General features: G+C 50.2%; 7 protein-coding genes across 7 annotated transcripts; 5 read left to right on the top strand and 2 right to left on the bottom strand.

The window, feature by feature from the left end:
- Window positions 1-150: 150 nt before the first annotated feature.
- On the bottom strand, window positions 151-2,075 carry C8Q69DRAFT_469196 (putative aminotransferase family protein). The gene is made up of 4 exons (XM_028630738.1): window positions 1,945-2,075; window positions 1,706-1,872; window positions 1,034-1,625; window positions 151-952 (listed from the first exon to the last, which is right to left on the bottom strand). The coding sequence occupies exons 2-4, from the start codon at window positions 1,791-1,793 to the stop codon at window positions 244-246; spliced, it is 1,389 nt and encodes a 462-aa protein (XP_028484819.1). The 5' UTR covers window positions 1,794-1,872; window positions 1,945-2,075; the 3' UTR covers window positions 151-243.
- Window positions 2,076-2,303: 228 nt separating this feature from the next.
- Window positions 2,304-7,855, bottom strand: C8Q69DRAFT_469193 (GYF domain protein). The gene is made up of 5 exons (XM_028630737.1): window positions 7,429-7,855; window positions 6,868-7,306; window positions 5,320-6,814; window positions 2,899-5,178; window positions 2,304-2,841 (listed from the first exon to the last, which is right to left on the bottom strand). Exons 1-5 carry the CDS (start codon window positions 7,515-7,517, stop codon window positions 2,540-2,542), a joined length of 4,605 nt encoding a protein of 1,534 aa, XP_028484818.1. The 5' UTR covers window positions 7,518-7,855; the 3' UTR covers window positions 2,304-2,539.
- An 832-nt stretch (window positions 7,856-8,687) lies between these two features.
- C8Q69DRAFT_284427 (hypothetical protein) lies at window positions 8,688-9,800 on the top strand. Its single transcript, XM_028626947.1, has one exon. It carries the CDS (start codon window positions 8,954-8,956, stop codon window positions 9,773-9,775), a length of 822 nt encoding a protein of 273 aa, XP_028484817.1. The 5' UTR covers window positions 8,688-8,953; the 3' UTR covers window positions 9,776-9,800.
- Window positions 9,801-10,635: 835 nt separating this feature from the next.
- Window positions 10,636-12,254, top strand: C8Q69DRAFT_469190 (hypothetical protein). Its single transcript, XM_028630736.1, has 2 exons — window positions 10,636-11,718; window positions 11,772-12,254. Exons 1-2 carry the CDS (start codon window positions 10,915-10,917, stop codon window positions 12,069-12,071), a joined length of 1,104 nt encoding a protein of 367 aa, XP_028484816.1. The 5' UTR covers window positions 10,636-10,914; the 3' UTR covers window positions 12,072-12,254.
- C8Q69DRAFT_469188 (hypothetical protein) lies at window positions 12,255-13,404 on the top strand. Its single transcript, XM_028630735.1, has 3 exons — window positions 12,255-12,581; window positions 12,662-13,015; window positions 13,112-13,404. The coding sequence occupies exons 1-3, from the start codon at window positions 12,510-12,512 to the stop codon at window positions 13,271-13,273; spliced, it is 588 nt and encodes a 195-aa protein (XP_028484815.1). The 5' UTR covers window positions 12,255-12,509; the 3' UTR covers window positions 13,274-13,404.
- A 6,581-nt stretch (window positions 13,405-19,985) lies between these two features.
- Window positions 19,986-21,024, top strand: C8Q69DRAFT_469178 (hypothetical protein). Its single transcript, XM_028630734.1, has one exon. The coding sequence runs from the start codon at window positions 20,226-20,228 to the stop codon at window positions 20,721-20,723; it is 498 nt and encodes a 165-aa protein (XP_028484814.1). The 5' UTR covers window positions 19,986-20,225; the 3' UTR covers window positions 20,724-21,024.
- Window positions 21,025-23,768: 2,744 nt separating this feature from the next.
- Window positions 23,769-25,887, top strand: C8Q69DRAFT_445111 (transcriptional regulator medusa; the record flags this gene model as incomplete). Its single annotated transcript, XM_028629044.1, has 2 exons — window positions 23,769-23,808; window positions 23,882-25,887. The coding sequence occupies 2 exons, from the start codon at window positions 23,769-23,771 to the stop codon at window positions 25,885-25,887; spliced, it is 2,046 nt and encodes a 681-aa protein (XP_028484813.1).
- Window positions 25,888-25,904: the final 17 nt, after the last annotated feature.

Here is a 25,904-nt window from a genome sequence, read left to right as displayed (position 1 = left end):
GTTTATTTTGACTTCACATTTCATTAACTTAGAGAGTGCATGTATGAATCTAGAAGGTAATTATCCTTGTATTTTACAGAATAGGTAAGATTAAGGTAGTATAGCTGGAGTACAAGAGATAACTGCGGGTGAGGGACTATAGTATGTATGTATTCTCGAAAAAAAAAAAACATCCATTGATATAAGTATTGTCTAGAGTACTTAACTAGTCTTGAGTGTCACTAAATCTGTATTCTCCGACCTCTACAACTTCGCCTTCTCTTCGCCGCTCACCTCTCCCCTGGCAACTTTCTCACAGAGTTCTTTCAGCACACCAGCCAGCCATTCGAAATCGCTCTTTTCCAAATATATCTGCGCGCTGAGCCGTGTCCACAGCCAACTTCCATGCTGGAACACGGGCACAAAAGTCCCGTATTTATCAACCATGGTTTTCTGCATCCAGTCAATCACGTCAGGGACGACTGTGGGACTGAGTAGTGTGGTGTGTGAGCTTTTGTTGTTGGAAACGTTGTTGTTGTTGTTATTGCCCACAGCCAGAGGTAGTCGGACCGTAACCATCGCGCAGCGACGGATCTGACTGACCTGGCCTGGTAGGAGATCTGGCTCTTGCAAGACCTCCGTGCCAAGGGCGGCGGCGACGATATCTCCAGCTTGATTGGCGAGTTGTTCGAGATAGTTGTAGATGCGCTCTTCGCCGCCGCAGACTTCCTGGCGGAATTTGATTGCGGTTGGGGTACATAGGTACGGAGAGTCGTCGGTTGAAGCGACGAATTGGAAGAGGAGTTCGAATGGACTCTTGGGTGATTCAGGGCTAGGGAGCACGGAGCGGACGGTTGGTAGGGAATCTGGTCTTGGAATGAAACCCCAGGATGTGGGGAGTGTGGTGCGCAAGAGGTGCTGGTTGCGGATGGGGACGTAGAGAACGGCGCAGCCGCGGGGAGTGTAGAGCCATCTGGGAGAGGTATAGTTAGCATAAATTCGTCTGCTTCTTCATCATATATCTAAGATGAAGGTAGGTGGATAGGGATCCTACTTATGGCAATTACTAACGAAGAAATCCGGATCCAGCTGAGCCAGATTCAACTGGATCTGTCCGATTGCATGGGCACCATCGATGAGACTGAGAATACCTTCCTCTCTACACGCCTCGACGAGCTTCTCAAACGGAAACCTCACACCAGGCATACTAACGATAGTATCAAACACCGCCAGACGGACATTAAGCCCTTTCTGCTTGGCCCCAACCACGACATCACGAAACCTCTTCACGAGCTCATCATGACTGATTGGAAATTGATACTCGACCTTCAGACCTCGAACGGGCGTCGTCTCCGATATAGAGATGATCGTCTTCTCCATGGCTCCGTAGATAGTTGCGAAGTAGACGATCACGTCACCTTCGTTGAAGACCAGGTTGCGGAGCACGGTGTTGACACCTGTCGAGGCATTCTTGACGAATACACATTCATTCGTCGGCACATTCAGGACCTTGGCTACTGCTACGCGAGCTTCGTCCAGGGCTCTGGGTTGTTCCCAGCGGATGAAGGCGTCCGGTCGAGCTTCGGCGTCTTGTTGGAATTTCCGAAGTGCCGCACGTACCTGGACGGGGTATGTCCCGAAGGAGCCTGAAGGATGTGAGCCATACTTTCCACATTCAGGTCCTCTTCAGTGGAGGAATTGGATACCAGGAGATGGGATATTATACCATGGTTAAGGTTCTTGTACTTCGGATCGAAGAGGAAATGCTTCAACATGGGACGGCCAAAGGGCGTGAGCTGATCGGTTGAAGACATGATGAATATGAATATCCTGTAGGGATTCCTTCTTTTCCTTTTGTGAAATTGACTGTAGAAAGCGACGTGGATTCAAATACTGGGAGGTTGTAAGACGTTGAGATGCGTCAGACTAATTGGTGCAGTATGACGAATAAATAGCCCCTCTCACATGAGTAGACCCCCTCCCTGTCTAGGTTGATATACCAAAGATGGACGGATATGTTTCATGCAGATAATATTGATATCTGTATCTCCGGACGACAGATAACTCTCAATGACTGACTGAACTCCATCGAAATGCCTTCGTATCGCAAGTATCGCGGCGGATTCCGGAATGACTCCGCTTCGTCAGATCTGATTGGAGGGCCCGAGCACACACGCCCTGCGACTACAAGATCGACTGCAGATCAAAGCAACAAGAATATTTCAAGAGAGAAATAGTTAATACATCTAGACCATAACTAGCTATAGGATACATTTGGGTTACGGCGTGGACATGGGTATGGGAAGGTTACGCTCGGGATTCACTATCAATCAAGTCGTTTGTATTCGTCGCAGTATCAAAAACACGATAAGTTATCACAATGCTACTATGCTAAAAGTGGTAGAGCCAACAGGCGTGGTGTTACTGCAACATTGGGCCAGAACGATATCATATGCAGAGATGGTCTGTCACTCATCGAACAGCTCCTCCATCAGACCATGTACCCATATCAAGCAGTAGAACACCACTATCCAAAGTGAACAACTTCACCTGCAATCCTTCACCTCTTGCCCTTCTTCTTGGCGGCAACGACCTTGAAAGCAGCATTACCATTATCCTCCTCACGGTGCGCGTTGGAGGAACCCTTCTTCGCAACTTCACTCCAGCCACCCGAGGAGCCCTTGTCAGCAAAGGCACTAGTGGAAACGGGATCGACAATGCCCTTGTCGGCCAATTTGCGGCGGCGAATGAACTCTTCCGCGAAGCGGCGTCCATCCAGGGTCTGCGAGTTGGCGTAGATAGAGTCGGAAATAATCTCAGCTTCCGCCGGCAGCAGAAGTAGCTGTTGGACAAAGTCATCGACTGGAGTTCATGTTAGTCTTCGCCCATAGCACACGGGAATACAGAGAGAGAGCTTACCATTGATGCTGCTGTTAAGTCCCTTGCTAAGAGACAGATTTGCCCACTTCGCCAGTTCTTCAGTAGCACGGTTTGGGTTCGACGCAGGTGTAGTGCTAACTGTCACGGTACGAGGAGCAGCGGCAGGTCTGGGCTTAGCAGCGGGTGCAACTGGCACAGTACCGCTGGCCGAACGGGGTCCGAGAGGAGCCGCAGGAGGCGCCTTGGCTTTTCCGCCAGCGCCCACAGTGGTCCAGGCACCGGTCGAGGGAGGCGGCGTTGCACTAGCAGGCTTGCTGGCAAGATCAGCGTAGCGTTTACCGGTGGAAGAAACAGTAGGAGTAGTTGCGGCGGCTGCGGCAGCTTGTGCAGCATTAGCCGCTGCCAGACGCTGCTTACGAGCTTCTTCTTCCTTCTGGATCTGAGCAAGAGTCTTCTTGACTGGAGCATTAGCGGGCGCAGTCTGGGTCTTGCTGGCAGCATTCTTGTTCCACACGGAGCCAGTCGATCCCGGAGTAGCAGGAGATCCTGCACTGGCCCAGTTGGCGGTTGATGGGAGGCCAGGGGTGTCCGCCTGGGTCTGCTGGCTGAGACGCTCTTGTTCAGCAAGCATCTGAGCACGACGGGCAGCAGCAGCCTGCTCCTCCCGCTGAGCGGCGCTACGCTCCTCCGCTTCCTGGATCTCCTTCAGCGATGGGCCCTTAGGAGGCTCGATCGGTTCCTTGGCCCATGGCGCAATCGAAGTCGTTGGCGTCTCAATAGGTGTCTGGTTCTGCGACCTGGAAGTTGCCGCGAGTGACTCCGCGACATTCTGACGGTTACGCTGCGCGGCGGGAGCAGGGAGTGGTGATGCGGAAGGAGGGGGTGGGAAAGGCTGAGGCATTCCATTGTCCGCCTTAGAGGTCCATGCCGAATCACCGTGAGACTGCTTTTGGTGCTGCTGCTGCTGCTGCTGCTGCTGTTGTCGTTCTTGCTGCTGCTGCTGTCTCTGGGCGGAGGCAGCCTTCTGCACCTGCTGGGAGAGGGAGAGTGGTTCGCTTGGAGCTTGAACAGACTGCTCGTCCGCCGCGGCGGCAGAGAAAGATTCCTCAGGAGCATTCTTTTGCTGGTCGGTGCTAGCCTCCTGAGGGGCTACAGAGGGCGGGTGAGTGGGGAGACCATCTCCGATCCTCATGCCAAGTTCATCTTCTTGCGAGCGCATAGCATGGAATTGTCGCAGTCGCTCATCACGGGCCTGCTGGTCAAAGATATTCTCGGCCTGCTGGCGATCGAATTGCTCTTGTTCTTGCTGCAAGCGAGCACGGTCCTGAAGCATCGAGGCAACCTGTTGGGAATGTAGGAAATCATCCGGCTGGCGAGGGCCAAACGCTGAAGGTGCGTTATTGAATTGGAAGGGACCCGGCCGTCCGACGTTGAGACGCTCGAGGAGGGCAGGAAGATCGTCCCTAGAGTTCATAGGGTCGCTTCCTAGCAATTGCGGACCCATGCTGGGCACCGGATTCTGTCTAATTGCTGCATCGAAGAAGCCCGGAACAGCCTGGGGCGGTTGAATCGGACCTTGGAGCGGCGATGGTTGATAGCCTCCAGGAGAAGTAATGCTTCCGTAGCTGGGCTGACTGTGTAGGCTGTGCGCACTCGAATGATGCTGCAGCTGCGGGTGGATGGTATGAGGTCCAGGCTGAAGATGCATCTGCTTCATCAGCTGCTGTTGCTGTGCCAAATGCTCCTTTTGCCTGGCCATCAAATACTGCTCCTCTTGCTTCCTCCTCTCCAAGGCGTTCTGCTGCTCAGCGGTCAAAGTAGTACCGAAACTGGGGAAACTGTTTGCGAACGGTGGTTGAGCAGCTCCGGGCTGTGTCGCTGGTCCCGTACCCCATGGGCTAGGGGTAGGATCAGGACCATGAGGAATTCCAATCTGCGGCACCAGGAATGGCTCACGAGAGTTGCCGATACGTCGAACCAGCTGCGCCAATGGTTCGAATTCCGTATCCTCGAGTTTCTTGACCTGCAACTCCGCCGTGAAGAAACCAGCCTTGAACCAGTCGTGCATCTCAAGACCCGACCACGGACCCTGGATGTTTCCCTGCGGATCCCGATAGATCCACCGCATGCGATCGGGCATTACCATGGTGCGCTGCTGAGCGGTCGGGACAGAGCCAAGCCCAGAGGCTGAACCGGGCTGACCGATGTTTTGACCTGATTGAGATCCATCATGGGAAGACGCCATGCCAGGCGTAGATCCCGCAGGGGCCTGAGAAGCAGTGGTGGCGGGTGTACTTTGCTTCTCTGCAGATAAAGGATCTTCTCCACGTATCAGCCGGCTTCCAATGTCAAGACCATCCAGCCCAGAGTAATTTCCTCGTAAAGACTGGTCCTCATTCCGCGTCTGGGAGCTAGCCTTCCCAGGGCTGCCTCCTATGACACTTCGAGTGGTAGCCTCACCTGTTTGCCTATTCAGACCCTCCAATCCTGCCGAATCCTGTCTAGACAGATCGCCCTGCATCTGCTCCTGCATTGCAGGAGGAAACAAGGAACCCAATTTACTAGCTCTGCCAATACTACCTGAAGTGCCGAGTGCTCCATGAGAACCAAAAAAGCCTCCTCCGCCCAGAGTAGACAGACTAGGAGACTGAAGATCAGCCATAGAGCCAAAGATCGGGTCGCCAAAACCAGTGAAGGCCGATCTCTCCCTAGTAGGAGTGCCAACACCGGCACTAGGCGGCCATCCACCAGCGCCCCCGAGACCGGAAAGACCACCAAGACCTCCCAGACCGGAGAAACTGCGAGTAGGCCCAGCGCTCGATGTCTGGCTGCGGTCTCCGACGGACACATCTCCCATACCCGACCCAACCCTACGAATGGAAGCAAACGGCCCTGCTTCATCGCGAAGACTGCTCAAGCCTGGAAGATGAGTGTTCTGGACGTCTGAGCCATCCGTGTCGACATCTTCGGCGTCAGTCGACTTGTCGCCGTGAGGGCTTTGATAAGGGTTCGTATTTGTAGGGCTTGTGGGCTCCTGGCCAGGGAGATGACTGGAGGCTTGGCTAGGGGAGTTGGCATGACTCTGCATCAATTCGCGGAATCCAGGAACACTAGACGTCATTCCAAAGGCCCCAAATCCAAGCTGGTCGATACCTTGCGACGGAGTGCTAACCTCCCGAGAGCCTCCAAGGGCGGCACTTCCACTGCGAGGTTCATCGCTACCGAACGGGTTCGTATCACTGCGGGTGGCACGTGTCTTCGGGGCTTCGCCCCAAGTCGATTGGGATCGTTCGTCACTCTCGTTTTCTGGCAGTCTTTCCAAGCCACTCAATGAAGTATTCTCCTTCACAGAGGCCCCGATGTCCTCAGAACTGTCCTTGGATAACAGACCCTTAAACCTGCTTTCTCCACGAAGACTCCCAAGGCCAGGTCTTCTCTCTTGGCCACCAGCGGATCCCAGGGAGAAAGCGCCGAAAGCTCCCATTGGTGAGAAGCTGGCATTCTGCGAGGCAGACGACGGCCAAGGGGAAGTTGGAAGCCCAGCACTTAAGGGATTGGTAGCGCTACGTTTCAGAGAACCAAAGGGAGATGCCAGGTCCGCGGCCCCGTCTCGAGCTGCATTCTCCTTTTCTTTCTCCTCCAACTTGCTATTAGAGACTGAGTCGCGGAAATCTGTCTTCCGTCGGAGCAGAGCAGGCGGAGGAGTAGACGTATTGGGCTCGTCGCGGAAGAAGCGAGAACCGGCAGTCGGTGATATCGGGTTCCCTATGGAATCACCTGTCTCGCGACGTCTGGTCCCGGGACGACCAGCGCTAGGAGAGGACGTATTAAACGTGTTGATGTGGCTCTGCGGATTAGAGACGGAAGTCTTGCGTCCGCCTACCACACCGGCGTTATCCTTAGAGGCACTCGATGGCGGGGGCTTCAGAGGAGAGTTGACGGTAGTCGAAAAAAGCTACGCATCTCTCAGTGACCGCTTCTTCAGTAGACGGTGGAGACAATACCAACCTCTTTTTCATCATCAGTCAGATCCACCAATCCCAAGGGCTCAACATGGCCGCCATGGTCCCAGCATATCTCAGGACCAGACGGCGTATCCTTATGGTCATCCCGCTTTCCCCAAGCACCATTCGCCGATGGAGTCTCCTGGTGTGGGTTCCAGTCTGCCACAAAATAATCCGACACATTCTTGCCCAGATTCCCCGTCTCCCGCTGGCTCTTATAAAGGTTTAAAAGCTGGTCCTTTGAATAACGGCTTTCGCCAGGTGTGCCATTCCGCAGGCCGCTAGACTGAGAATTCGAGTTCAGGTGAGGAGGAACATATGTCCCCACTGTCGGAGTTGTCGCAGCTGATGTCGACTGTCCGCTCTCTCGATTATGAGAAGGGTTCGTAGCAACCGACGGGCGGCGGAAGGTCTGTGTTGCTCCGTTCATTCGCGGTCGAGACCTGCGCATAGAGTGATCGATCAGTAAGGCTAGAACAGAAGTATAATAAACGCAGGCCCTCTTTTGCAAATATAGAAGAAATGATCGGGGAAGTCGCATGGCGATCAGAGAGGATTGCCCTACCATTCTCCACTGCCATCCCCTCTCCTACCGGAGTCTGGGATATTGCCTGCTGCGGCAGAAGCAAAACTCGAGGGAAGCGGCGAAGGCATTATGGGTTTATCTACTCGCAGACGATGTCACCTGTCCAGGAAGGTAATAGAACCGATGGAGGGACACAGAGTCGCGAGATTGTTGTGGTGGCTAACGAGCCTAGGGAAGGAAGGATTAAATTCGGTGGATGTCGAGAACGACACGAGATCCTGAAGACAGGACGGGTAGTGATTCAGTGAGCCGGGTGGACGCAGCTGAGATTAGCAGCTACCGTCAAAAGAATTCAAATAGTCAACGTGTGCAGGCGTCGAGGGGAGCGAGAGAAGTCGTGGATCGAGAACGAGCAAAGTCGAGATCAGAGGATCGAGTCTGAAAGTTGCTGGTAGGTCAGAAAAAGGCCACGGCGAATGAACGGCGGCCGTGGAATTACCACACGCACAACGCACATAAACGGGCGCCGCAGCTGTCGTGACACCGCCCAGCCACCCGCAGCTTTTTCAGCGATGCTCACTACGGTCGCGTGGGTTTGATTCATCAACGATGGGCGGCTGGGCGGTTGTGGGATCTGCCAGATCAGATATAGCTATGGCCTAGCTGTCTATCCTCGCCGTCTTCACATTTTCTAGTTGTAAACGCTCCACGCAAAGGGGAAACTCTCTGGATATACACTGTAAATTCTCTGTACAGTTAGCTTGTCGATATCCGTCACTGCAGCAGCTCCGGTGGGCTGCCGGCTGTGGAAATAGCCACAGTTCAGCTGTACGTGTACTATCGCCACGTCCTGCACCGGATTGGGCCACCAGCCTTCCGACGTGTCGCCTCCCGCGACCTCCAGCGCGTTGTCCTTCATTCATTCATTCTCACGAACAAAAAGAAAACAACTTCTCTTGCACCGTCCATTCCAGGAACCCCACTGTGCGCTCCTAGAGTATAGAGGGCTGGCTCAAGCAAACGCCATTTGAGACTGACATTCGTCCAGGGCAAAACCCTATAGACCCCGTCTGCAAACTAATCCTTCAGTCATTGCGGTCGTCTAGCAGCTAAATGATATGAGATGTCAACTACTCCTCCTGGTCATTCAGGAGGAGCTGCAGCCTCCCTTCAAATAACCTGAGATTTGTCAAGTGATCAAAGCAACCGCTGCAGCAAACAAATTTCGATTCCGCCACAGATGTTTGCTTCCCAGGCATTCTACTATGTCACGACTGACTTCTAGTACACATTCTCTATATGGGGACGCCCGGGGCGTCCTTTGTCTATGGCAGAGCAATCTGTGGTCATCAGATTGAAAAAGATAGGCATCACTGGGTTTCTGTGCGACCACTCTGGAAGAGAAGAGCATATATATTCGAGTGTTCTTCACATTTGCTGCTGTTTCTAGAATTTACAATGTTGTTTTCCCTCCTGAACCCAATTCAGATGTTTTTTTTTGCATACTACCTGATTAACTGATCTCATCTTTTCATTTTCGATTCCTTCAATCAGGCCTGAGGGAATGCCCTCTTTGTCTGGGAAGGACAGGAATCGTGACCTCCCTTACGCCTGGTATTGGAAAGGAGATCCTTTATCAAGACACAGGCTCGAGAGAGAGCCAATCATGCCCCTAGATACTGGTCCACGCAGGGGCACAGCAGCTTGCGATTATGCGCCGCGTCCCTGGCTTGGGCGTTTGTCTTTGGCTTCCATTATTCCTACCCGTCGACAGCGCGTTTCAGCTCGCCCTCTAGGACAGATGGGCCCTGGCTTCTTCAGCGGAGAGAATCTGTTAGAGACAAGGCGGAGTGGAAGGGGTCTGCGTTCTGCGCATCCTTTTGAGCCGTGGGAACCTCCTCCGTTTGCGGGATTCGAACCACCACGGGGTCCCGGTCCTGCACACCCATGGTGTGGGACATCATCCTATCCCCCGCGCCCACCATTTGACCGTGGCTCAAGATTCCCCCATGGCAGCTACAGGTCGCCTCGATCGCCGTGTACTTGGCCTCCGGACGAACAAGATGGCTGCGAAGGTTGCGAAGACGCCGTCGAATATGAGTGTGACTGTTCATCTGACGGCGATGAATCGTGCCGAAGTGACGAGATGGGGAGTATGGGAGGAGGCTCTTATCGCCGCCGTCGCCCGAATCGGAATCATTCAACGCCCCAAATGATACATCCTTCCAGGGAGGTACCTCTTAATGGCCAAGCTTATGCTCGGGACTTATCTCCTTGTTCCCCCTCGCCTGGGAGGAGATTCATGGCACCGTATGGTGAGAGGGGTGAGAGCAGAGTTCCTCGTCGAGCCCACTATGGAGATGATATTGGTCTCAGGAGGTTCTAGTCCTGGGATGTATCTAGTAAAACTGTCCGCATCCTTTCAGTACTGCTTCTCAGTGAACGCCTCCAATCAAATTTCTTTTCATCGTGCTATTCTCGGTATCATATCCTGCTGGCTGGGACCACGCTATTGGTGACGGTATGATGACCATGGGCATAGTTCCGTATTGAGCCATTCCCTTTGCCTGATTTCGCCCGACTAATAAACTCCGGTTCTTTATGAAATCGTCAAGCACATAGTTGTTGCGTAAGTGACAAAAGCAAGGTCGTCCGTCCTTCGAGACAGTTCGTAAATTCGCCATTAGCCCTTTCTAGATCAAAAATAAAAATAAAGAAAACACCATATTATACGGATCTTCGTGGGCGTAACGAAGACTTAGTTATGTTAGCCAGCTCCCGCAACAACCGAAAATAACCTCGGTCTTTCGGCATCCCGGTTTGATTTCCCCCCGTTCCGTGCGGTAAAATATGGAATAGTTAGCTACATTCGGCAGTTTGGCTTCCATCGTAGGACGTGCATTTAGTTAACTACATTGGGTGATTTGATTGATAATGATAGAGAGAACAGGGACATGAGATCGACAAGCTAGCTCGGTCGAAATCTGAGGTGTCCAGACCAACGTTTATTTACTATTATTACTAGTTGGTTTAGTTCGACTTGTCACTGGGGATATAAATGTGTGGGGGAGTCGCCTCCCCCGCTACCTGTTTGACTTTCCGACGTGGACTGATTGTATCGCAGCAAGGCAGGCTGGAAGAACGAGGAATTGAACGATAAGCTTCGAAATCAGTTAAGGTACACGGCTCACGACACAGATATTCCAGGTTCTGTTTCTCAATTGATTAAGGCTTTTCGGGCTAAGGTTAGTTGTTGCTACAACCCGAGATGCGCTACCAACTTTTCCTCTTCGATGTACATGTCACGGTGGGCTAATATCGCCTTGAGAATTCGCAGGAAACTGCCTGGAGCTTCTAACTCTATACCAAACATCTAAAATTCGACGCACCTCCGCAAACAGTCCCGTTTCGTTTCCGACGGTCTGCTATTTTCCGTGTTATCGATAACGATAATCAACCCCGCACGGGACATTGAACGGTCCACGAACATTATTCATCCCGCTTTACTTGACCCATTGATCCAGCATGTCCAAGGCACTCTTCATCACTTCCGTCGATGGCAAGCCGGGGAAGCCTGGCCAGGTCTACTACCCTCTCGTTGTGCGCACGGCGCCGCAACCGACCCCGCAGGGTCGTGAAGTGCTGGTTAAGATCAGCGCCGCATCTCTGAATCACCGAGATCTTTTCCTGCGTCAGCACCTGTATCCTGGAGCAACTTTTGACGTGCCTCTTGGTGCAGATGGTGTGGGAATCGTCGTGTCAACTGGCCCTGGAGCTAAGAGCGAATGGAAGGGCAAGAGGGTTATTTTGAATCCTGGCATAGGATGGAAAGACAGCCTTGATGGGCCAGAAGACCCATCTGGGTACAAGATTATGGGTGGTACAAAGTTCTATAATAAAGGAACTTTGCAAGAATACGTTACTATTGATGAGAGTGAGCTGGAAGAGGCTCCTGAGCACCTGACTGATGCGGAAGCCGCCGCCCTGCCGTTAACTGGACTGACGGGATGGAGAGCCCTGATCACAAAGTGCGGTGAGAGGAACTCTGCCAATGGTGCTGTAGTGCTTATCACTGGTATTGGTGGCGGTGTGGCATTGATGGTTCTCCGTTTTGCTGTGGCTCGAGGTGCCAGTGTCTTCGTCACCAGCTCGAGTGAAGAGAAAATCAAGAAAGCAATTGAGCTGGGAGCCAAGGGTGGTGTGAACTACAGGGATGAGGGCTGGGAGAAGAAGCTTCTTTCACAATTACCACCTGGAAAGTCTTTCTTCGATGCCATTATTGACGGTGCTGGCGGGGATGTAGTTGAGAAGGGTGCAAAACTGCTCAAGGTAAGCGATCTATAACCGTGAATTGATCTGACGAAGTCATCTAACCAGCATAGGCTGGTGGTGTTATCTCCGTATACGGCATGACGGTCTCTCCAAAGATGCCGTTCCTGATGCAGGCAGTCCTCAAGAACATCGACGTCCGTGGATCCACTATGGGCTCTCGTAAGGAGTTCAAGGATATGGTGGAGTTCGTTAAGCAACAGAAGATCAAGCCCATCGTTTCGCGTGTTCTGAACACCAGCTTAGACGATATCGCTGGTCTCGACTCTCTATTCGAAGATATGAAGCATGGAAAGCAGTTTGGAAAACTGGTCATCGAGTTTGGAAAGGCCGGTGTGGAAAGCAGGCTGTAATGCTCCGCTCGCGCGCTTGGCGATATTTCTGTGTCCTTACATTGCACATTGGGTATCTATGTTCGTGATGAATAATAATTGCTGAGAGTTCTTACAACGCCAAATATATACAGAAATGGATTGAATGCGAAATTACTAGACCTTTCTCACGTCTCATGTCACTTCAGTTTGCCGACTCTGGAGGGTCGTTCCTGCCACCATAACCTCCATTCTGTTGGCTTCAGTCGATGGTTACTTCCACAGATTCGCTTATATCTTCAATACCGTACTTCAGTCCGGATCTTCAAGCTCATCGTACAATCATCGTGTGCCGTTGATCCGCCATTATCATATCCCACTCTTTGCACAATCTTATCACGCTTTCTCCAGATCACTGGCAGCGTGCTGAAACTATCATTCCTTATCAAGAATATCGGTGACTGGCTAATATCTCTCGCCATGGGTCTGCTTGCAGCCCCTGCGCTATATTCACCGAATGCATACACTCTGACAGTCCAAACAGCACTCCACGTATGTAATCCTTCCAAGAACCAGGAACACAATCCGCCATCAAATACTAAGCGCATAATCATCTCACATAATATAAACAGGATCATGATGTCGCCGTTGATGCTCTCCACACTACCAATTATCATCTTGAAAACAAGATGGCCAAGCTGCGCATCAACACGGGCACCCTCCGCGATGAGATCTCGACTCTACGGACGCATCTACTATGCTTTCAGCATGACCGCCTGATAACGTGGCAGGCGGATATCCTTACAAGACTCATTGAAGTCGTCTACGAACGGTTGGGGAGGACTATACCGTGGAGAGAGGAGACTGATATAGAGCTCGCCTCCAGAGCGTATCTCATCGCTGCAAGAAGGATCGACAAGGCGACGTTGAGAACGAAATTAGGCCTCCATACACGATACTGGGAAGCACTAGGGAAATATCCGCAGGTAAGCAATTCCGAATTCATACAAGAGAGACCTGACTGGAACCGGCGGTGTATCCGAAAAGTATATTTGCTAATAATGCATGTTATCTCAATACAGGTGGTTGACTTTCGAAGCGCTGACCCACGCAGAACCGAAAAGGCATTCGCAGAATGGCTAGTATCGGAAAAGGAGAACAAGCCTCGGATGTATGAGTTCTGGGCAAAGTTATTCCTCGTCTGCTATGAGAGAGGTGTTGATGAGATTGCGCAGGAAGGGTAGTCGTGGGTCGGAGGCTGAACTGATATGCTTTGATACATCCCTGGGGTAAGGGATAATCTGCATTGTACAGGTTTCTGATTTTGAGGTTAGGTGCACATACATGCTTTGAGGTGGTTATTAGTCTAGTCGAGTTATCATTAGGAATATACCAATCGTTGACGCTACAGTTTACTGTTATATAGATTTATCGACCACGCTTGTAGCCCTTATCCTTGCATATGAATCGGAGGAGTGACAGGAAGAAGCTATACTCAGTCATCGCCTGGCAACTAGATAAATAGAACTGTCATTATTCGGATATCAATCATGCTAATTTTTACCTTCTATAGGTACCTATGTTGGTTCTCTGTTGTCGGACTGCAACGAAGAGAACAAACCAATAAGCCTATAAAAGATTATACACAATGCGAAAACCATAGTCAGGAAGAGGAGTTTGTTTGACTAGACACAATTAATGGGTAAGAGCTTACTGAAGACAAGTCTCTTGTCTTCGATCACCTCCATCATAGCAATGAACAAGTCAAGAAGAAAAGCATGAATCCCTTCGATCGCTATGCCAGAAAAACCACAAAGCGACACTACAGCTGCTATTTTGAATGTCAGCGCCATTCTACTTCTAGATTTTAATATATGAGATCTGTCGTTAACGACGACTCTATCTAGCCGCTCCTCTCACGGGTTCGTTCATTGATAGAGAAAATTCATGGCTACTGGCGAGGTCTTCTTTTTAATATAAACAGTAACGCATTAACCCAGTCTCCCCGGATGACGACCTCTAGTGCTTACGAAAATGATATATATTCTATCCTGCTCTCATGAGCTCGTGGAAAGTGGTCGTAGCTTGTTGTTTAACTATGCTTGCTTTCCATATACCATATACACAGAACTTAATCGAACTCCAGATACTACGAAAGACTATTGACCTATCAGTGGAAGAATATCATCCTATTATCCAAATCGAAATCTCTAAGTTTTACTCGCCAGGTCCTCGGGTTCAGTGTAAAAACTAGTTAGTTAGTAGAAAAGTGTAGGCTCGAATTTGTATCGAATATATTAACAGCGGAATAAGTCAATGGTAACAGATAAAAGGGAGACAATATAACGCAACAATATCTAGCAATTACGAGGGTTATAGCCTGTTCTCGGAATCTGAATCTCCAGGTAAAGTAGTAGTAGCTGTTATGTGTCGTACTGGTGTCGTACTTTTTTTTTTCTTTCTATATGTACACCCCCGAGAAGTCTCATTTCTACAATCACTAGATGAATGTCCTGGATATCTAATACTTTACATAATCTAACTCATCCCCAGTTTTCTTCTATGAATACAATTCAAGAAAGCACGTCTAACATATACCGTATAACCGACTACTTAATCCTATGTCCATTTTGTGCATGTAATAGTATCTTCCCTACGTTATATTGCCTTCCCCGCGAATAGCCGCAGAGAACACAGTACACCCCCACTACACCTGTTCAAGGCAAAGCAAGCACATGAAAAGAATAATGACCGATCTTACTTTGCCCGCTCACCCACCTCGCTTAGAATTTAGCTTATAACCTTCGTAAAGAATAATGCATTCCGAAGATAAATTATTATTATTATTACAGTTTACCTCGGCTATTTACTCTTGCGCGGGATCCGCGAAAAACCGCACAGACGGAAGTCAAAAAAGAAGATAAAAAAAGGACAGAGAAAGAGAACAAAAAAAAAAGTTATAAACAACAACCGGATGTTTTCCCACAGTTAGTTAAGGGCGAATATCGAGTTTGGCTAATTATAAAACATCCTTGTCCGCTCCACTAAGTAGATGATGATAGAGGTATATTAATTGACCAATTATATCAAGTTATTATTATTTCTCGTAGTTCTCGTATAAAAAATAGGAAGAGAGAGAAAAAGCTAACTAGTAGTGTAACCGCGCATTATTATTATTGCATTTGCAAAACGCGGGATTCGGGACAATGAAGGAAAAAGGAAAGGGTAAAAAAAAGAAATTTAAAGTTTGCCGGGTTGAACTAGACTAACTGGGAAGACAGGCCAAATCTATACCATAGGAACCTTTTTTTAAATTTAGCAGCATATACTATCTTTGGAAATGTCTCCAGAGTCAAGGTCGGAGCTCCGAGGCTAAAAAGCTCCGGGTTTAGAACTGAGACTTTTCGAAACGAATGATATGTCCTTTTGTTTTTTTCTCTAGTAAATAACTAACCGGTCTTTTTCGGGTCGTGGTGGGATTATAGTTTATCTGTTAGTTAGTTATGCAATTTATTTTTATTATTAATCGACTCGAGGAGAGCTGAACAATTTACTCAGTTTGACGGTTGACCCGACGGTACTTAATGTGGGGATGGGATGAACCGTTTAAATGCTCGGCCGTTGAAAGGGCTGAAGAAAACAGTTTCACGGAGACCCATTATTATTAACTGTTGTACTGTACAATGCCCTGGATAGGAAATGATGACGGATAAGCCGACGGCGAAGGCCGAAAATGGGAGCTTCAAACATCGGAAACGCCATTCCACGGTGGGATGCCAAGTTTGCTTATTAGCTAATACTTAATGCCTTGGCATTAAAAGAGGAAGCTGGAGACTCAGAGACGACGATGGCATTGATCGAAAGCAGGCATTCCTGGGGGATAATCAATGTATCATCGTATCCCTTCTGTGGAGGACGAAAGAACGCGTTCCATGGTCTTTCATCCGGGCGGAGAGATTGGAATCGGTTTTGTACCGTGGTTCTCTCTCTGGGCAATCGAATAGCAAGTAAATATTATTAATAGTCGGGACTTGTAGACATCCTGAATCTTGCTTTCTATATGTAGAAGTCTCGGTGTTTTCTCGATCACGCCAATACGCATGAGCGGCGATGTTGGAGAGTAGAATATGAGATCAAGGCGAAGATGGTATGATACCTTGACCGAGGCGCTTACCTATCTCCACCTTCTCGGATGTGAAAATCTTCGTCCCTGGAAGAAGCGGTCAGGATAGTCAATCATGAAATCACATAGATTATCCTCCTGGTTCCCTTTCTCACTCATGAGGTGGCAATTGAAGCCGTCATTAATGAGAAAATGATAATCATCCGAGCCAAGATCTCGCTTTCGTCAGAAGCATGAGCGCAGTCGGAATCTGACAGCGACGTCTGCCATGACAGACTTACAGTGCACAAAGGTAGAAACAATACCAAGATCGATGGGTATAGTTAATATAGTTAGATCAATTGGCAAAGCTACCCTTGAGTGAATAGCGCACTACAGTCAGGGTTCCCGACTCGACAGCTAGTCCTGACCGCAATTCAGAGAGAGGCGGTCTGTTGAACGGTTCGGCCGATCATGTAGTGACGCCGTTCAGCTTTTGGGTTTGCGCCGACAGATTTTTTATTTCAGAGTGCAACGTTGTCGTGATGTTGGAGAAAGCCTGAATCAAAGTGGATCAGCATGTACTTTTTATAATTAGCAGCTGTAGCCATAGGGAGAGATATCACAGCCAGAACAGGTATCTAGGCAGGAGAACGGCGGACGCCACAAGTGGTTGATCTCTGCCCTCTCATCACGCGTCGTTATCCTTGGGTGAAGGCTGAACCTTCGAGTTGAGCAGATGGGCCAGCGAGGGGATACTGATCATTCATAGGCCCCTCGTGCGATCATGCAAGCCTTATCAGGTCCGCGAGGTTGAGAGTTTGACACCACAGGCTTCGTGCCGAGATCGACTGAAACCTGTTCAATATAACGTGCAGTTCGGGCCGCTATGGTAGATAATAGCTACTCCTCAGATATTGGCCAGGAAACGACCTGCGTCACTCGAGTAAACTCAAACCGTCTCGTCACATAGGTATATCAAAACCAACAGCCGGTCTACAGCCAATTATCATTAGATAGCTGGTCTCATGGATGCAATAATTGAGAGTACCTCACCCGCGGGCTTGCATCATGTCTAATACCTAATATGGTTTAGTAGAACTGTTTTCCTGGGGTATCACCGAATTAGTCTGTCAACACATGTGCTGGAGATTTTGTCTTCACGGGGACTTGCTGACGTATTATTATCTGGGAGTTGTTCTGGTAGATTTCACGAGGAAATTTTCTCTTGGACTCCCCAAAGGTGCATTGCGTAGAATACGGAGTACAGCACTGATAGCTAACTACGGAGTAGTTAGCGACAAGGACGCTATACTGTTTTTTTTAAGGTTCGGGAGCAAGCCTGAGATCGTCGGTCTGATTGTCTGACCAGGAAAGCGGGCATGGGCGAGCTGCAACGAATGCCGGACAGCCCTAACGGACGGTTGAAGCGAAGAAGAATCCATTCGTTGTTCTGGAAAAAGATGGCAGGTTTGCCTACGGCAGATTTCTGGTAGGTCAAGCTATATCCAGTTAAGGTAGGGTCGTAAGATCGCATCGTGTCCTGTTCACCCGTGTTGCGCCTCGTTTTAAGTTAAACGATAAGTGACTACTGGAATTCTGACATGAACGATGCCATTGCCAAGCCACGTCGCGTCTGCCGCTCACCCCTTTTGTTCTTCGAGTATTGTTGAGCTCCGACATAATCTGTGGCGGAAGCTTTACTTTGGGCCCCGGCCATTATTGTTAACTTTATGTGGTAGTAGTTCGCAGCTGTTGGTCGCTAGTAATAGTCCGGATTTGGACTCAATAATAGAGTAAATAACAATGGAGAGTACTTACGACCGAAGTCCACTCAGATGGGCCTTTAAATGGTTTCATTTTTGGGCCTCCAAGAACGATGATCTGAATTGACGGATAGGCGTCAATGTTGATCGTCGACCTAATAATGAAATCCAGAAGTTGCACGGACGGAGGAAATCATCCCCGGACGGAACATCCCGGTCGCCAAATCTTTTTTTTGATGTTCGAAAGGGGGTCTTCGTGGGCCACTGGAATAACAATTCTCAATCACGGAAGAATTCTTTGTCTATTGTGTGAAAGGATTGCCTTGCCATGGTCACCTAAGGATATCATCAAGGAACAGAATCCAGAAATTGTGATCTTTCGACGTCCACACTCATCCAAGGTGGAGGTTTCTCCCACCTTTCTTGTCGACATATCTCCAACAGCCAACTATCTCCTTTTATAGCTGCAAAGATAGTAAGCTTGTCATTTATGGCGCGTATACCCCGTGCGATAGTTATAGACACAGAATGGTCGACAGACTATTGACTCAAGTGGCTATGGAGCCGTCTCTAACAAGCCTTGAGCGTTAGAGCGTTAGCACGAGTTTGTCGATAAAAGCTTCTCTTGGCTTCTGGCGTAGCAGCCGCCTATTACTTTGATCTGCAAGCACCTTCGAGGAGCCGGCTTGGTGGCACTGTGGGGAACCGACAATACTGCCCTCAGGCAGAAGAGTACAGCAGCTGAAGCTGAGCAGCGATAATTATCCAACAGCAAAGGCAAGAAAGAATAGAACAACTCGTGCTATGAATAGAACTCCGTGTATGAGATATACGGAGAACGAATGATACTCGAATCGTCCCACGGGCGAATCAGGCTGCGGGACTAATGTATTTGTCCTGCAGTTACTCCGTACGCCGTACAGATAAGGAATTCGAATTTCAAGAGGGCCACCTGACCTCGAGAGCCTCGAAATATTGCAGACACGAGGGAAGCTCTATAGATAGACTAATTCTGTAAGCTCTCTCTAGTGAGCCGGAAGCATCCCATGACGGAGTTTGCTCAATCTCTTCAGAGAGGTAAGCATGGCGTATGCACAAGCGACAATAACATTCACCGTGGCAGGTTGGGAGTAGCGCCAGCTGTCGGTGCACGCCATGGAAGACTCTAAACTAAGGACATAGGGTCGGATTCTGGGGAATGCCAGGGTAACAGCAGCGACGTTGCAACGTCGATGGACGTCTGATGCAGTTGGCGCACAGCGTCCAGCTGTGCCAGTTCAGGCGTTCCTGGTGAGCCAGTCGATCGCTAAGGCATAAGGCATAGCCAGAGGGCATCTGGCATCTGCAGGCTGCAGGTGAGTCGTGGCGGCAGCGTCTGTGCTATATCGGGATCCCGGCATTAGTGGGCTGGAGAAGGCTCCGCGCGCCACAGGCCACGGGAAGTGTGTTTGCAACAAAGCCGGACAGCAATAATAATGATAATAATATAGGCTTCTGTAATAATCAGAAATCTCCCTGGATCATAAAGACAGGGATATCAGACTTAGGAAGTTCAGTGGAGCACCCTGGAAGGTGCTTTTGATCGAGGGAGTTTGTTCCTTGATGAGTTGCCGTGCGATTCTCCCTTGCTTTCCTTCTTTGCAATAGTACCTCTTCGAGTCTCCAGCAGAATGAGGAGCGAGGAAGTGTTCTCCCACCTCTGTGGTCTCGTTTCCTGGCTTTCCATTCCCTGCCCGCCAAAGAAACCCCCCTTGCTCATCCACGAAAACATCGCAAGGTTGATACACGGTGAACTTTGAAGAATGAACTTTTAAGGTTCTATTTAGATCGGACCGTGCCCTGGTGCCTTCCATTGAACCGTACCCTGAAGATCGTAAGATGCAATGGTTCGAGGCCTGAGGCAGAAGTAGAAATGACCATCGGGTCATCAGCCTTTCTATGCGTATTTTGGCTAAGCGATCATAGAGAATGCAAACAAGAAAGCACGAGTATTATGATAATGCATCTCGGACCGGTATCGAATCCCGATAGGTGGGAATGCTCCGTGTGCTATAACTAGCGGTTAATCGTCTCGCAGATGATTATTAACTGCGTGGAAGGAGTTAGTTATCCTATGGCCTTAGGCGTAATTATTTTGACCGGACATCCTAGCTTCAGCAGCGATTCCGGCTGCCAGCTGTTCCGTCTGACAGTAAAGGTAGGATAGGCTGGCCGGGGGATGGCCTTCCGTCACTTGGCGTGATTCTATCATATCTAGTTACGAGACGGAGCGACAATGATGGATTATTTTCATTGTGCGATGGATCATGTTCCGTCATCCGTATAGGGATGCCACGGAATGCGTTTCCTGAGTGGGGGTTTTCCCTGAGCCACAGCCTGAGCTGTCAACCGTCCAAAGGCAGACGCTTAACCGCGGTTCCAACGTGTTCAAGGCTTTGGTTAGGGTGTTCGCCGGCTCCCTGGGATCTGTGGCGGCCTTGCCCAGTGAGATGCCCATCTTCTTACACCGTCGCAATGATCTCCTGTGCGACGCTGACTGTTTGCTGTCGAGTCTCGTTCTGCTTTTTGATTTGCGGTCATCCTGTCCAATGGAAGCGAGACGCCAGAAGGCTTCTAAACGGGTCTAACTGGAGCAAAGTCCTGTCAGGGCTGGAGGACTCTAAAGTAGCGAACGATGGGCCCCATCTCAGCCTATTCCCAAACCAGACGCCCCGGCCCTTGCATGTTGCTATGTTTAGAGCAAGCCATCATCATCACTATCGTCCTTTCTCCGTGTTGTCCACTGCCAACCTTGCCAAGGGTCATGCTGAGGCAGCTGAGCAGTAAGAGGGCGTCTCCATTGTCCTACAGTTGTCCGATCAGATAGCCCCCTCCTTTCGTCCAACCACCAGAGGCCGCCACACGGTATGACATTGAGCCGGCGACACCATTTGAACGTATCCACGCCGTCGGTGGAGGACCTCCGCCGGTGTTTGGGATGCGGAGTTGGACGCTGGAGAGAGCTCGAGAGCGAAAGAGGACCCTTTTTCTGTCGAGTAACTATAACTAGTCCCTCATTATTATTATTATTATTATTATTAGCGATGGGCTACGGCCGTCAGAGAGGAGTCATGTAGTGGTCTCTCGGTTAAGTAGGTAGTTAGCTGAGATGGTGTTAGCGATAATCACCCACGATGCGGGAAAAAGGAAATAGACCTACTTTTCCTTAGAATAATAGTAATACAGTCCCCATCTCCTGGGCGGGCTCCTCTCTTTTCTCTCTGAAGCCACGACTACGGGTGGCACCAAACCCAGGAGGGCAAAGATCGCGAACGATGGGATCTTTGGATCCGGGGAGCTATGTTAGTATCTGCCAAGGGAATCTTCCCGTAGGGTCAGGCTCAGCAGTCAAGCACATCCCTGGACCGAAGCGAAGCCTCTGCACCGAGGGATGACCCATCTGGCGATGGGAGAAACGAGGCGGTGCTGGAAGAGCTTCCAACCAAACCGACTGACACAAACTCCGTCAGCCTGAAGAGCTTCGACGCCGTTCCGCACCACCCCATCCTCTTACCCACTCAGGAGAAGCGCTGGCGACCAGATGGCGCCCTTCCGGCTGTTCGATTGCTATTCTTTGCTCTTCGTCTGCTTGGCCCCTGCTTTCTCCCCCCTCCCAACGGCCGTGAGATGCGTAGCAGTTCTGTTTGGCTCTGGATGGGACCCGACAGGGTCTCCCGGATACCGATGGAGTCGATGGACGGTGAGCGCATCCACCCTGCCCATGGATAGGATGGTTGCTGGCATGGGCAGTAGTGAGCGTGTTCTGTTCTCTCTGCTCCGGCTGCGTGAGGAGGATCTCCCACTGCCTAATACTCTCGACGAGCAGCCTACTGAGCCCTGTCGCTCCTAGTCACTCGACGCCGGTGCTCTCGTGCTGCGTGCATCCCCCGCCACTGCTGTCACTAGTGGTCTGCTACGAGCACATCCTCCGTCGGCCCTAGTGCAAGGGAACAAAACATTATTATTGTCCTCCTCGTCCTATTCTTAACTCGCTTCATTTCTCCCCCTTCTTCTGCTTCCTTCCCATCAGTATCTTGGATGACGTCGTGAAGTTTTCCTTCTTTCTTCCGCTTCCACTTACACTCGCTCCTCCACTCGCTTGGGGCTGCATCACATCACGTTCGCTACTTTGACTGCTGGGGACCACGGAAAGAGAGAGAGAGAGAGACCGGAGAACGGAAAGGAGAGATTAATCGCTAATTTATCTTGCATATCATTTTTGGTTGATCCTGGGACGACATTCGTTGCGGTCTTGCCTCTGGGGAAATCTACAAGGACCCGAGAGAGGATCTACAAGACGGAATCCGAGAGGTTAATAGCCGTCTTTCAACGCCTCATCCCGAACCACCCGTTTGCTGTGTCGAGAACGTTCCTGTTGTAGAATCCTGTTCAGATTGGCCGTTTGTTATTGTCGTCGTGGACAGAACAGACGTGGGATCTGGTTCAGCGTTGTGCCCATCGAGCTGCTCCCATCTGGCCTAGCCCGCCATCGTCTTGGGCCAAATTCGACGCCAATATCTTTACGGAGGAAGCATCTGGTATTCATTTACAGGCGGATTTGAGCTTGTAAACCTTGTATTTTGCTTTGGCTGAGGGTCAGATTTTTGGAAATCCCAGCTCTTCTTGTTTCGGAGGCATCCTCTTTGGGTAGGAGAGAGCAGGAGACGGATTTGAACGTTTTGGAAGAGTACGGGTCCTCTGGGATTCTGAATAGCTCCGCTTAGGTTAGTACAGACCTCCTTTCTCTCCCGGTTGCCTATTTCTCCCTGTACCTTGCGTTGTTATTCACGATCCTTGATGGGCCCTCCTTGCTTCCCGAAAAGGCTATCCCCGCCCGTCACAGCACAGCAGCCATGCGATACCTTCCTTTATCTTGCAGGCACTCGTGGGATGGTCGTGCACGGCATGAATTGTCCAGGATAACTGACTCTACTGTTCAGGATCTTCCTACCTTCAGTTATTTCCCTTCTTCGTCTTTCTCTCAGAACTGTTGCTTTCTCGGCTCTGCCTCTTGGTATCTACTTGGTAAGTGCTACTTTCTACTTTATGCAGTCGGCCGAACGAATGGGGCTGATATCGCCGTACACAACCAGTGGACAATTTGACCACGACATATACCCCCATTCACTTTCGTTACTGGTGCTTAACCTACATCCGCTTTCCGAAACTCGCTGCAATTAGTGGACCAGAGAGCAAAACAAGCAAAACATCTCTTCTCACATATTGAGAAGATTGCCTGGTACTGGACGATCGCCTCTTTGGGCGTGTTCCTCGTTTCTTTCGCTTCTCTGATGCTGATAATCTTTACATGAAGCCCTTCGACAGTGGATCTAGCCTCGTCTACATCCAACAATATCCGGAGCTCTGGTTTCTACTTTTTCGTTGAAGTCCTGTGGCAACTACGTGTCGTCGCTCGTTTCTGTCTCGGGAAGCCATTGTGTCTTTCCGTAGACACGGTAGTTGAATATTTGAGTTCGCAGTCATTCGCTTGTCGATTTAATCGCTCGTTGCAATTACTGCAACGCTATTCAAGGTGGCGTACTCAAAGACGCAAGGTGTTCTGGTAAGAGAGAACCATTCTACTGCTCTTTCTTGCGAGGGTGTTCGATTCAGGGGAACTCCAATGGATCCGACAGGAATCAGAAAAGCCGTTGGCTCTTCTCGCCAGCATATAAAAATACAGCTAATCATTGTCTTGCTATATAGTTCGATCCAGAATTCCAGACTCCTCTGGTCATTGACGAGTCATTGGATTTCTCAGACCCTGAAGAGTCACGGTTCGCGGGGGCGTTCTCAGACGGCCTTTTGGCCAAGTCTGAACCCGTGTTGCCTATGTCTGCCTTTCAAAGGCCTTCTGATGCTGGCTTAGTCGGTAAGTGACCTGTGGAACCAGCTCACGGGCATTTGGCAGTCGTGACAGCTAACAACATATAACGTCCTGGCAGATTATGATGGCTCTGTCTATCCAGCATATTCTCAGGGACAATATGTGAACGAGCTCTTCCCCTCTTCCTCCGATGACCACGCCAGCCAGAACACAGAGAGCCTCCATTATATGACGGAACACGACTATGCAGGACGTATCTCCTTCGATGGATCTGGCTCCCCCGGTCTTGATCGTGCGACTCTTCAGATCCCTGAAGTCACATCTTACTCTCCTCAGAGAGGCGGCGAAGGCACCAAGGTCTTCGTACAGATACAATCACCATATGACCTCCACAACCGGCTTTGTGCCACCTACGTGATATTTGGCTCGAAGAAATGTGAATGTTTACCGCACTTCCTGGGCTTCTCGAATTCCGTTTTTCAGTATGCCCTCTCAGTTGATGCACCTGCATTCGCACTTTCAGGGAGCCCATCAGCTGCGGTTCCACTGCAGGTAGTGATCGAGAACCAGCCAGGATACAGCCCTTTGACGCTTCAGGTGGGCGTTTATACTTACGAAACGGTCGATCATGATTCCCCTTCAGATGATTCACGGAAAAGGAGAGTCTCAATTTCTGACAATGCCGCTCCGAGACCAACCAAGAGACCTTCTGCTCAACAACTGCGGATCAAAGAAGATGCTGATGCATATTCGTATAATGACAGTGCTTCGTCTCCGTCATATTCCTCCTTTTTACAGACTCCGACAACAATGAGTGTCTTCCCGGCCCCGTATCGGACAGCGTCTTCCCCGAAAGCTTCATTTATCCATCATTCACGAGGCTCTAGTGCGCCACAACCGGCAATCCATACGCCGTCGCCTTTGACCTCTTCTTGGAGCCCTTCATTCGGCATGGTCAGTCATGTCTCGCGCAGTCCTCATCTAGCGGCAGCCTCGGCCCCGAGCCAGAAGACAATGCTCTCTCCTGCCCGACCTCAAAACCCTACACTCATTAGGACATCGACTATACAGCAGGGAAGTGGCTCTGTTGGACCACCGGCATTCAACCCCTACGCCATGTACCCCTCCAAAGCTGTCCTAAAACTGAACGGCGATCTGGACTCAATGGCTGAGAATTGGACCGGTGAAGAGAAGGAGGCCAGGCGGCGCCTTGTCCAGTTCACTCGGGTGCAGAGCGGCAGTACCATCCAGGCGGACTTTCAGCCCGTTTCACCAGAGGACAGAACCCCAAACAGCATATGCATCAGCTGCATATACTGGGACGGCAAGAAGGAATGTTTCGTGACCAGTGTGGACACCATCTATTTGCTTGAATCTCTGGTTGGAGTGCGATTTACTGTCGAGGAAAAGAATCGAATCCGCAGGAATCTGGAAGGATTCCGGCCTCTCACCGTCTCGAAGGCTAAGCCAGACAGCGAGGACTTTTTCAAGGTCATCATGGGATTCCCGGCACCTAAACCTCGCAACATCGAGAAGGATGTGAAAGTCTTCCCCTGGAAGATCCTGTCGCATGCACTTAAGAAGATCATTGGGAAATACGTGAGTTCCTCTTTGAAACCACCTTCTGCCACCTTCCACGTTGTAATGATGTCTGACCTCGGTCTCTGCGCACAGTCTGCCAGCTACTCTTCGACAGCCGGAGCGCTTCCCACCCCGATATGTTCATCCTACCCCGGCAACAGCTCAGCTTCAGATTCTAGAACGGATGTTCAGCATGCGGGCTCGCCTCAGTCCGTCTCGGACTCGGTCACCTCTAGCACATACTCCACCGGCATGACCTCAGCAGTCTTCTCGCCGCACATACACCAGGCAAAGCCCTCATTATCTGCTCCCGATCTACGTGTCACGATGTCACCGAGCAGTCATCCGTACGCCGCTATGTCTGCCTCATATACATATCAGCATGGTCACGGGATGCCACTGGCTCCCATGAATCGCACATCTTGGGATTTCCCGGGCGCTATCGGTCCAGGTCCTGCCGCTGCCAATGTCTCGAACACGGAGCTCTACACCTATATCACACCCCCTTCATACCCGATGGCACACTCCGCTCCTGGGGCATAAGATGGATACACCTTTGT

This window comes from Paecilomyces variotii, assembly GCF_004022145.1.
Source record: "Paecilomyces variotii strain CBS 101075 chromosome Unknown C8Q69scaffold_6, whole genome shotgun sequence".
Classification (NCBI taxonomy): Eukaryota; Fungi; Ascomycota; class Eurotiomycetes; order Eurotiales; family Thermoascaceae; genus Paecilomyces; species Paecilomyces variotii.
This window is presented reverse-complemented; position numbering and strand designations above follow the sequence as displayed.